This window comes from Myotis yumanensis, unplaced genomic scaffold, assembly GCF_028538775.1.
Source record: "Myotis yumanensis isolate MYYU_CA2020_CCGP unplaced genomic scaffold, mMyoYum1.0.hap1 SCAF_1, whole genome shotgun sequence".
In the NCBI taxonomy this organism is placed as follows: domain Eukaryota; kingdom Metazoa; phylum Chordata; class Mammalia; order Chiroptera; family Vespertilionidae; genus Myotis; species Myotis yumanensis.
Window position 1 is genome coordinate 137,560,255 of NW_027223752.1, and position 12,448 is coordinate 137,572,702.

At 39.2% G+C, this 12,448-nt stretch overlaps 1 protein-coding gene across 7 annotated transcripts in view; it reads left to right on the top strand.

Annotated features, from left to right (window-relative positions):
* Positions 1 to 12,448, top strand: part of LOC139021703 (ankyrin repeat domain-containing protein 26-like) — a 177,557-nt gene that overhangs the window by 124,800 nt on the left and 40,309 nt on the right. For 6 of the 7 annotated variants that reach the window (XM_070432198.1, XM_070432188.1, XM_070432216.1 and 3 more), the window contains 4 exons: positions 42 to 219; positions 2,567 to 3,007; positions 6,564 to 6,670; positions 10,860 to 10,989. In XM_070432198.1, coding sequence (XP_070288299.1) covers positions 42 to 219; positions 2,567 to 3,007; positions 6,564 to 6,670; positions 10,860 to 10,989 — 856 coding nt within the window. The remainder of the gene's footprint in view (positions 1 to 41; positions 220 to 2,566; positions 3,008 to 6,563; positions 6,671 to 10,859; positions 10,990 to 12,448) is intronic. The other variant, XM_070432206.1, reaches the window with a different exon arrangement.

Here is a 12,448-nt window from a genome sequence, read left to right on the forward strand (position 1 = left end):
TATCTTATGTTGATCACAGCTTTGGTTATATTTAACTGCAGATTCACCTTAAGAGAAGAAAAAGAGAAGAGACTAAAAGCTGATCTGTTATATGAGAAAAATAGGGTGCAGTTAAGAAAGAAAGAAGAGCACTCTATTAAAGAAGTTGAAATGAACCCACAACTTGAAACCACTATTAGAACACAAAACATCACATTGGATATTATAACAGAGAATGAGGTAAATTTATCTTTGGGAAAAATCTCTTATATCTAACAGTACTTCATCAATATTTATATCCCTTTAATTTTAATGTATATTATTATGTTTAAAGCAAATCCAAAAATGTCATCTCGTTCAAAACCTGAACTTTGGCCAAAAGCGGTTTGGCTCAGTGGATAGAGCGTCGGCCTGCCGACTGAAAGGTTCCAGGTTCCATTCCGGTCAAGGGCATGTACCTGGTTTGCAGGCACATCCCCACATCCCCAGTAGGAGATGAGCAGGAGGCAGCTGATCGATGTTTCTCTCTCATAGATGTTTCTAACTCTCTATCTTTCTCCCTTCCTCTCTTTTTAAAAATAAAACAATCAATAAAATATGTCATTTTAAAAAAATCTGAACTTTGACATTTATGACTAAAATTATTAATTTGTTACTAGTCATGGCATATAACAGATGATCTGTGTATGTTTTTTAAATGAAGAAATGGAAAATAAATTGAGCTTATTCATTAACATAAATGCTAATTTTGGCTTTTAAAGAATGTTAACATACAGGCTAAATTGCTTTGAGATGGTGATGGAACTATTAAAATGTTCATAAAGAAATTTTATTTCAGAATACTGTATTTTTGCTCTATGACAAATGCGGCAATCACTTAAAATTTGACTTTTTCATGGGGAGGAAAAATCACTGTGCTAAAACAGGCTACTTCCTTTTCACAGTTTGTTTAAGGTACTGCTCTTAAGCTTCGGTTATATTTTTTAATGGTATGAGACCAAAAACTCAATGAAATGTGTCCCTGGGTTGTAGAAGAGTGAGATTACACTCAGAGCCAATTTTCTCAAGAACAGAATGCCAGAATATTACAAGATGGAATTCTGACCAAACACCTTTGCAAACCAAAAGAGATAGAAATAGCTCATAAGAAAATGAATTCTGAGATAGCTTATTTAGTCATTTTCAAATGTGTGTGAGCATCCATGGGTGTGTATATATTTAAAAAAAACAATACTGTACATATGGAAACTATAGAGGATTTAGAAAATGTGTGTGTGTGTGTGTGTGTGTGTGTGTGTGTGTGTGTGTGTGATAGGGGTGACATTTTGGGTCCATTAGATAAAATGATATTGTTAATTCAAATCCATTTGTCTCAAACAGTCAAGTAGTGACTTCACAATGGCCTCATCCTAAGGGGAGGCTTTTAATATTTTCCGTAGGAATCAATGTGTTTTCCATAATCTCAAAGATATTGTTACTAACAACAGATATTCCAAATTTGGGCAGTGATTTTATTTCCTTGATATATCAATAAGGAGGCTAGTTTTCACTTCCACTGAAGGAGGGTATAACCAGTTCAAAGATGTTATTTTAGATGTCATTCTTCTACTTTTGAGAAAAGTAACACTTTGCTCTAAGTAGCATCCCATTTTAATACAGAGGACTTCTGAAAAGAATGGCATGCTGCAATATATACTTAGTGACAACTTATTGATAAGTATCTTATTCCTACTAAAGTAGTTCAGTGTATTCCTTCCCCCCCCCACACACACACATTGCTCATTTAGTATTACTTTAAACATCATGAACAAGAAATGAAAGTTATTGCAGCAACAAAAAACTCATGATTTTCTAAGAAGACTCTGTAAATTTCACTTATTCATCATTTGATTTTTGAAACATAGGCTTCTTTTGTGTTTTTATATCCACACTGGAGAGGAACTATGGACTGGTGCAAGAGCACGAATTGTGGAGTCTGAAAACCTGGGGAAAATCCTGAACTTGTTTATCTTTTATCCCCTCCACTCCAGATTGTGATAACTGAATGAGGTCATTGATGGATGTAGAAGTGCTTAGGAAAATGCTTGGTTATCCGTTGTTCATGGAGGTAGTCTTTATAACTATCTAGGAATGTATTAGAAAAATAGAATATCTATGGGATAATATTGGGGAAAAAATTTTAAGAAATTTAGTTTATCCTAATATATATAGGGTTAATACTCTTACTGTGGAGCAGCTGTGTGTTCAGACTGTAATCTCAATTTTTAAGTGTAGGAGTTAGTAATCAATTACTTAATGCATTCTGGATTTGTGGTGATTCAGGAAAACCCTTTCCAATTTTGAGACTCTTATAATTCTCTTGTGATATTTTTCATTTTAAAAATTCATAATTGTATATTAAATTTTTGAAATTAAGAGATTTTGTGCTTGGAAAAAGTTAAAGAATTGGATCCAACTCTATTTTTTCCAGAAGGATACCTACTTATTGCAATTTTTGAAATTATAAACATAGTTATTCTTTAATTTCAGAAGCTATCATGGCATGTTTTTCAATGTTGTAGCTAAAAGTCTCCTTTGTGTTATTTAGGTTCCTGAAAGTTCTGAAAAAGAAGAAAGTCTATTGCATGAAAATTGCATGTTGCGGGATGAAAATGCCAAGCTGAGACTGGAAATAGACACGGCAAAAAATCAGAAGCAAGAAATGGAAAAAGAACATTTTGAGGACATTGCAATTGTCAACAAAAAGAATGACCATCTTCAAAAGACAATAAGAGAAACAGTATTTCCACACAATGAGCAGCTTGAAGTTCTGAGAGTTGAGAATACTGTGCTAAACAGTAAACTGGAGGATGAACAACAAAACAGAGGAAGACTTGAAGCAGAAGATGAGTCATACCGGTCTAGACCGGCTACCGCTGCACAGGATCTTGAGCATTGCCAGACATCAAAAGGAGACCTACAACTTGCTTCCCAGACAGCAAGAGATGAAGGGTTTTGTGCGGGAAGGTCACTCTACAAACCAGTTGAAGTAGGCATATCTTTCATTTTTTCTCACTTGGAAATATTATGAAAGCATGGAAATGTTCAGATCATTGGAATATGTACATCCACAAATGACAACTAAAAAAATTAATTCTAGATCCACTAATGGATATTTTTAAAATATTGATATAATTCACACATTGTATAAATTATATGATTCAATATTTTAAACATATTCAGAAAGTTGTGCATCTATCACCTCAGTCAATTATATGATATTTTTATCACTCCAGAAACAAACTCCACACCACTTAGCAGTAACTACCAGTTCCTTGCAAAAACCAGTCTCATTTCTGTCTCTATTGATTAGCTTATTCTGGATATTTCATATATATGCAATCACAGAAGTTATAGTCCTTTGGACTGGCTTCTTTCCCTTAATCTCATATTTTAAAGTGTGTGCACATTATGGCACATAACAATATTTTATTTCTTTCTTTTTATTGCCGAACAATACTTCACCATGTGGCTCTTCCACTTATCCATTTATCAATTGATGGAAATTTGTATTGTTTTCACTTTTTGGCTGTTAGTAATTCAACTATGAGTACTATTTGTACAAGTCATTATGTGAACACAGGTTTTTCTCTTCTTGTTATGGGATTTATTTTTTGAATATACTTTATTGATTTTTTACAGAGAGGAAGGGAGAGGGAGAGGGATACAGAGTTAGAAACATCGATGAGAGAGAAACATCGATTCAGCTGCCTCTTGCACGCCCCCTATTGGGGATGTGCCTGCAACCCAGGTACATGCCCTTGACCGGAATCGAACCTGGGACCCTTCAGTCCGCAGGCTGATGCTCTATCCACTGAGCCAAACCAGTCAGGGCGTTGTCATGGGATTTTTATCCTCTGAGATAACTGGCCTGATTTCAGCATCTCTCTGCCTTTACTCATGCTGTCCATTCTGTCTTTTCAGTTTCTTTCCCTCCTGCCTCATCCTATATCTATTTGGACCTGGCTCCCAATCCCCCCTCTATGAAGCATTCTCTGTTTCAACTCTCACTGACCTCATTCATTTCTGCACTTGTCATCTCATTTGTGTGGAATGCTTTAGCCTTGAATTCCCCATTGTCTTAATTTTCTTCCCAAGATATAATCTTGTCTTTCTATGTGTTAATTTGCCTGTGGGGGATATTATTTGATATAAGTGTACCTATCTGTGTATACATTGAACACATTTGAGCTTAACTATAGTTAAGATACAACTAAATACTTGATATCACTGGCAGTCTTGGAATTCAAACCAAGATATTTGATCAACAGAATGTTGAGGTAAAGAGTCTTCTGCATTGGCAAGAAGAAGATAGCTCTAGCTTTCCCAAGCCTTCAAACAATATAGTTGAGATAACATGTGAAAAGAACTTCAGAAGACTTTTATTGGTCAGGTATCTATGAAATAAGAATGTATTATTATTTTTAAAGGCAAGTAATTGATAATCTGCCACTTGCAAAAATAACATTTGCATTATAAGAGAAAAACAAGACAGAGAATGCTGGTCAACATCCTAAGGGTGAAGGTGCCCCCAAACTCAGAACACAACAGTAGTACACTCAAAGTAACGCCAGTAAGAATCAACATAAAATGTACAAGCTTAGCAATCTACAAGGGCGATCCAGGTCACTCATGGTTTATGAGTGTGTGGTTGAGGATATTGTTTATGAGGAGCAAGAAGGGAAAAGGAAAAGTACAGATGACCTCAGTAAAGGGGTCAAGGCTAGAAATGTTGATTAGGGAATCTGGTTTGAAGTGTTGAGATTGAAGTATCTCTGAGAGAATTTTAAGAAGGGAATAGACTGCTTTCTGGAAGTCTGTTTCTATTTTGCTTGGTAGTTCAGTTTGTTCATTAAATTCCATATATGTGTAAAATCATATGGTACTTGTCTGCTGCTTGCTGTGGTGGTGTTGGGTGATGGTGTAGGGATGGAACAAAAAGAGAAAAAATTAGAGAGAACTCATGGACATGGACAACAGATGATTTCCAGGTGTGTGATGGAGTTGGGTGGAGATGGAAAAGGCCATAGTGGGGATACATTGTGATGAAAAGAAAATAAAAAAGAAGTAAGGTAGAAAAGAAATTAAAAATAAAATTGTAAACCAGGGCGATGAACCTATGGAGGGCCAATATAATATTCTATCTTCTTTTGTTTGTTAGAAATTTTCCATACTAAAAGGTGAAAAAACACCCTATTGTCTCTGGTGACCACTGTCTCTAGCCACTGCTGGACTGGAGCTCCCCTAATTTATTCTTCAGGGTATTCCTCTTCTGTGTATGTCTGGGAGTTGATCCTATTAGCTTTCTGTCTTTTAGGGATTCCTTGTTAGATGCTATTATCTTTCTGTCCTTTTGAAATTCCTCATAATTTCTGTGGTATTGATTATATACTTATTTTCTCATGCTAAGTACATAATCTTTAGCCCTTATCTTTAGTTTAAATATTCAAAACAAAGGTTATCAAATTGTAAAACCAGGTATTGAGTTTCTTAAACTTGTTACATCTCCCTTCAACCTCAATGTAGTTCTAGTCTATGGCATTCAGCAGGGTGAAGAAAAATAAACATGCAACCACTTCTTTCCCCCCAAAACCAAGCAAAAATAAATAAATAAAAAAGCAATAGACAGTGTGGAAGACTGTACATCATGTTTACTGTTTAGAAATGATGCGCAGTTGAAGGACTGGAGGGACAGTGTGTATATGATCACTGTTATCAGTCTCTGCTGAGAAGTAAAGCATTAAAGGACTAAAAGAAGATGACTCTCCAAAAAATTTTAGTGAAATTATAGAATTGAAAGTCAGCCTCTTATGTAAAAAAAAAAAAAAAAGAAAGAAAGAAAAAAGATTGAGTGGTGAAAATATGAATAAATGGGTGAGACCTTTGCATTAAAAATAATGTTATATTTAATGGGTGGGGACAACAGGATGACAGAAAAAGCTACAAAAATCAAGTAAAAGTTATGATTTTATGTAACATAGAGAAGACATTTTATTTAAAGAGGAAAGTGTTTAACAGAAAAGTAGAAAATGAAACCTATGGAAGAAGCTTACAGAGAATGAGATTCTACCTCATCCTAAAGTCAGATTACCCCCATAAGGTAATGGGGACTGCATGGGAAGCTTTCAAAGATTACCTTAGTAAGATGTGATTTAATTGAACCTGGAATATCTTGAACTATTGATGAAAATGTTTCTAGGGCATCTTTAGAAACTAAAAGGTCAATGTAGCCTTAAAAAGTATTTTAGCCCTTAGTAATTTATATATCAAAACCTCTGTTTTCACAAACTTTGGCAATTTAATTTCCATAAAGAAAGTGGTGAAAATGTAAAATCAATTTAAGCTGCTGTAAGAAGTCATTATTTTTTAAATCTGTCCTATTGGCATCAAGTTTATAAACTAGATTTTATAAACCTGTCTACTACCATTTATAAACTTGTCTACGCATGTTATTCATGAATTCATTAGAAATCATATTTTTAAAAAAGAAGAGTCTCTAGATTTTTAAAAATAATTTTCTTTAAATTTTTTTTTTTAAATGTCAGCACAAAAAAGAAGAGTTAAAGAAATATATTGACTTAAATATATTTCTGCAGCAGAGGTTGCAGCAAGAAGTAAATGAAATTGGTGATTTAGAAAAAGAGATTACTCGGTAAGATTTTAATATTTCAGAACATTTCTGCCATGAATTAAGATTTAACTTTCATTTTACTTTATTAAAACTAAAATAAAATTTATTTCCTCTGTGAATTTTTACAATTAAATTATCCTATTTAAAAACTTACTGGAGAAACACACACCACAATCTGAAACTGCTTTGAAGGACATGATATTGTACTTACTTTTTTATGATTCGTAAAACCATAATGAGGATGCCTTTTGCATATCCTGTCAATTGTGCTTTTCATGTCTACCTTGAGTTGTTAATTCTGCTACATATCGGCTCTCTTTGGTGATATTCCCTTCTTCTCATAGTGTGCATTCCTTCTGCACGCAAATCTATCCTATCTAATAATAGACAAACATGGTAATTAACTGCAACTTCGCTACCCTTCCCATTGGCTAATCAGCGAGATATGCAAATTAACTGCCAACCAAGATGGTGGCCGGCAGCCAGGCAGCTGAAGCGAAGAGAAGGCTGGCTTGCTCCAGTGATGGAGGAAGCCAAGGTTCCCCACCTGCTACTGCCGGCCTCTGAGCTGCACTCTAAGCAACTATGTTGCAATTATAGAAGCTAAACAGAGCCCAGAAACCTGCTTTCAGCAAGCCGGTCCTCAGAGCTGGAGCTGTAAGAGTGTTTCAATTATAGAAGCCAAACAAAAGCAGATACCTGCTTTCAGTAGCCGAGGTCTCAGAGCTGGAGCCAAGCCTCAGAGCTAAAGCCATCTCTCAGTTCCAGTGACAGCCATAGAAGGTAAATAAATCCCAGAATCAAAAAAAAAAAAAAGAAAAAAAGGAGAGGTTGGGAGCTTCAGTCAGCCGCCAGCCTGAAAACGGCCCTCAGGCTCACCCAGACAGGCCAGGCTCACCAGTGGAGACCCCCACCCTGAAGGGGGTGTGACCAGCTGCAAACAGCCATCATTCCCTCATCCAGGCTGGCCAGGCACCCAAGTGGGACCCCCAACCTGATCCGGGACACCCTTCAGGGCAAACCAGCCAGCCCCCACCCGTGCACCAGGCCTCTATCCTATATAGTAACAGGGTAATATGCAAACTGACCCTAACAGCAGAAGGACTGGACTGGCTGGTCACTGTGACACATACTGACCACCAGGGGGCAGATGCTTAATGCAGGAGCTGCCCTCTGGTGGTCAGAGTTCTCTCACATGGGAGGAGCTCTGCTCAGCCACAAGCCAGGCTGATGGCTGCCAGTACAGCGGTGGTGGTGGGAGCCTCTCCTGCCTCCTCAACAGTGCTAAGAATGTCTGACTACAGCTTAAGTCTGCTCCCCGTTGGCAAGTGGACATCCCCCAAGGGCTGCCAGACTGCCAGAGAGATGCCTGATTGCCATCTTAGGCCCAATCCCCCGGGGAGCAGGCCTAAGCCAGCAGGTGGTCATCCCTGAGGGGTCCCAGACTGCGAGAGGGCACAGGCTGGGCTGAGGGATTCCTGCTCCCCCCTCCCTTGAGTGCACAAATTTTTGTGCACCGGGCCTCTAGTCCTTCCTAATAATAGGCAAGCATGGTAATTAATGATACCTCCGACATGCTTCCCATTGGCTAATCTGGGTGATATGCAAATTAACTGCCAACCAAGATGGCGGTTAACTGCCAACAAAGATGGCGGCTAATTTGCATACTACAGGCTTGACAGGACAGCACCATCCTGCCTGTCCCGCTGCCATCCAGGCCTGCTATCTGCGACCCGGGTGGCAGGCAGAGCGTATGGGACCGACCCAGGGCTGACCACAGAGATCTGCCACTGGACACACCCAAAAATGGCCCACCCGGGGATCCCGGGTTGGCGGGTGCTAATGCACTGATCAGCCACCTGCTGCACCTGCAAACGGACCGCCCAGGGATCCCAGGTTGGCAGGTGCTAATGCACCGATCTGCCAATGGCCACGCCCAGAAATGGCTCTCCTGCTGGGATTCGTGGCTGGCAGGTGCTAATGCACTGATCAGCCACCAGCAGCGCCCACAAACAGCCTTCCCGTGGGGATCCCAGGTTGGCAGGTGCTAATGCACCAATCTGCCAATGGCCATGCCTAGAAATGGCCCTCCCGTGGGGATCCTGGGTTGGTGGGTGCTAATGCACGGATCTGCCAACACGCACACCTGGACCACCTTTGCTCTGCACAAACTATGCAACTGGGAGAGGGGAGTGGGCCCCCTGGGAGCAGGGCGGGAACTGCCCGGGGTTTGCGTCAGGCAGCCCAGAGCGGTGTGCGAACTATTGCTACCAGTAGTTGCTTGCTCATTCATTTACTTGCTCATTCATTCACTCATTCACTCGCTCATTCATTCAGTCATTCACTCACTCAGCAAACCCTCTCAGGTCCCTGGTACCAGGGCAGGCACTGAAATTGAAGCAGGATAAGACAGAGCTATGTTCTCAAGATGTTAGGCGGCCAGGAGAGGGGCTCCAGGCATTGGGAGCAGGGCGGGAACTTTCCCACGTGGGCTTCAGGCAGCCGGGAGTGGGGCCAGAACTTCTGCCCTGTTGCCATGGCAACACAGCAGAAATTCCTGCCCCTTAGCTGCTTGCTCATTCATTTACTCAATCATTCATTCACTCATTCACTCACTCATTATTCACTCACTCAGCAAACCTCTCAGGTCCTTGTCACCAGGACAGGCACCGAAATTTGAAGCAGGATAAGACAGAGCTATGTCCTCAAGATGTTAGTAATTCAGTAGGGCGAAGCAGGCACATGAATGAGGCAGTTGTATGCACAGATGCAGTGTACTGGGTTCAGTGAGGGCTGTAACTAACGCTGACTTTGCTCTCTTGATAAAATGGGGCCTCGGGAGCCAGGCCACCACAAGCCTGTAGGCCTGTGCCTAGGCCAGGAGTGGCCAGGGTCTCGAAACATGACAGAGGATGCAGGTCGGGCTGAGGGGTCTGGCCCCACCCCTCACCCTCACCCCCAAGTGCACAAATTTTTGTGTACCGAGCTACTAGTGTATATATAAGTGACTGTCACTACCGGTTGACTGAACGACTGGTCCACTGGTTGCAATGATACCCACTGACCACCAGGGGGCAGATGCTCAATGCAGGAGCTGCCCCCTGGTGGTCAGTGCACACCCAAGGCCAACCTCCCGCAGTTGGCCTACCTCCCACAGTCCCTCCCCTTGGCCGGCCAGCCCCGATTGGCCCCAATTGGGACTGGGCAAGATGGCCAAAATCAGCCCCAATCACTGGCCAGGCCGAGTGGTGCCACCTGTGCACGAATTCGTGCACTGTGCCTCTAGTAATTTAATAACTAAAACCTATCTGTGTCACTGTTTAACAATGCCAATAATTATCTTGATTTGGCCTATGTTTCTTTCTCTTTTTTTAGTTATAAAAGAGATCACATATACAAAATGTTTGTATGATTTAAAGAAGCTGGGTAATCCTGTGTTTATCACTCATAGAAACACAATGGCATTTTTCCCATGTCTGGGGAGCCCCCACATGGCTTCCTTTCTGTTTGTTGGCTGAATTCTTAAGTTTGTTCTTTGATTCTCTCAGTGTGTTTCCTCTCACTTTACTGTCTTTCTCTATATTATAACCCTTTCACTTTCTTAACATTGTGCTAGCAAAGATCTTTTCTTAAAACAGTCTTGAAGAGACTTTTCCACATTATCTCTCTGATTTACCTTCTTCTAAACCCCTGCCTCTTTCTGCTTTCCCCTTCCACTCAGACTTCAAAGATTCTTCTTTCTTGATTCTCCTTCTATTTTGAATGATCTCCTGGATGTTGGTACTTTTCTTCCTTCTTGTAGACTATTGTCAGTAGGTACCAAAAGATATTTTTGTGTCTTTCCAAAACTTTCACATGTAATTGTGTTTTCTTTTTCACCTTGGATACTGATTTCTGGTTTCTAGTTGATATTTAATAATAGGTTAATGTTTTATATTAACATAGTCAAATGAATATAAGGACTCTATATAGTTACAATATTAACTATATACCCATATCACATATGTCATGGCTTTTTTTCATTTTATTTACAGAAGATTATAATTTAGCTAGTATGCTTTCAGAAAATATTAGATTAGAACAAATGAGAGCATCATAATTTATAGATTTGTTTATTTTATATGATTTTATAAACATAATATCTGTTTAAATAATAACTAAATACTTAATCTTAAAGAATTTGACATATTTGTTTTGTACATTTCTTCAGACTTAAAAAACTCCTAAAAGTTGCAAAACAGAAATTACATGAATGTGATAATGAAAAGCTTGGTTTCCCTGGAGATTCAAAACCAAGTCCAGCTGACATGGAAATTCAGTCTAAAAAGCCAAAACAGAAGGTAATTTTAAATCAGTTTTGGGACCCAAAATTCACCTAATTTGGGGAAATAGATATCATTCAATGCTTTAAGTAGTGAAATATAGATTTTTCTGTTAATTTTATAGACTTGGTATAAGTGAAAAAGACAGCTTTTTCTTTATCACTTTTCTATAAAAAGGGCCTACTGTTAACTCTCTATGTCAGTGGTTCTCAACCTGTGGGTCGTGACCCCTTTGGCGGTCGAACGACTCTTTCACAGGGTTCGCTTGAGACCATTCTGCATATCAGATATTTACTTTACGATTCATAACAGTAGCAGCATTACAGTTATGAAGTAGCAATGAAAATAATTTTATGGTTGGGTCACAACATGAGGAACTGTATTTAAAGGGCCAGAGGCTTGAGAACCACTGCTCTATGTCCTGAACCCTGGCACCAGCACCAAGTCCAAAGAATTTTGGTGGCAGCTTTACTGAGACATAACGAACATACCATGCAGTTCACTCATTTAAAGTGTACGGTTCAGTGCCTTTTTCTGTATTCACAGAGTTACACAGTCATCATCACAGTCAGTTTGGGGACATTTTCATCCCCCTAAAAAGTAGCCCTGTGCCCTTTAGCAACCACCCTGTGCCAGCTTCCACCTCCCCACTCTTCCTGGCCCTCAGGAACCACTACTGTCCTCTCAGTCTCTCTAGATTTGTCTGTTCTGCACATTACATATCAGTGGAATCACACAGTAGGTGCTCCTTTGTGACTGCCTTTTTTTATTTAGCATAATGTTTTCAAGGTACATCTCTTTTGTAGCACGTATCACCAGTACTTCATTCCTGTTTATTGCTGAGTAACATTTCATTGCATGAAGTGACCACATTTCTTAAAATCTACTCATCATTTGATGAACCTTTGGGTTACGTCCACTTTTTGGTGTTGTTACTAACACTGCTTTGAACATTCCTGTCCAACTTTTTATGTGAACATATTATTTTCATTCTCTTGGGAATATAATTATAAATGGAATTGCTTGATCAGATCTTTAACCTTTTGAGAAACTGCCTGATTGTTTTCCACAGTGGCTGCACCATTTGTATTTAATTGACGGTGCATGAGGGTTCCAATTTCTCCACATTCTTGCCAACACTTGTCATTACTTTTTTTTTATTGTGGCCAACCTAGTAGGTGTGAAGTAGCATCTTATTATTGGTTTTGATTTACAATTTTCTAATGACTAGTGATGTTCACCATCTTTTGACATGTATATATTCTTTGAAAAACTATCTATTCAATTCCTTTGCCCATTGTTAATTGGATTGTTTTTGTATTATTGAATTGTAAGAGTTCTTTAAATGTCCTACATACAAATCCTTTATTAGATAAAGGATTTTCAAATATTTCTTCCATTCAGCAGCTTACCTTTTCAGTTTCCTGGTAGTGCCTTTCAAAGCACAGACGGTTTTGATTTTGATGAAGTCCAGTTA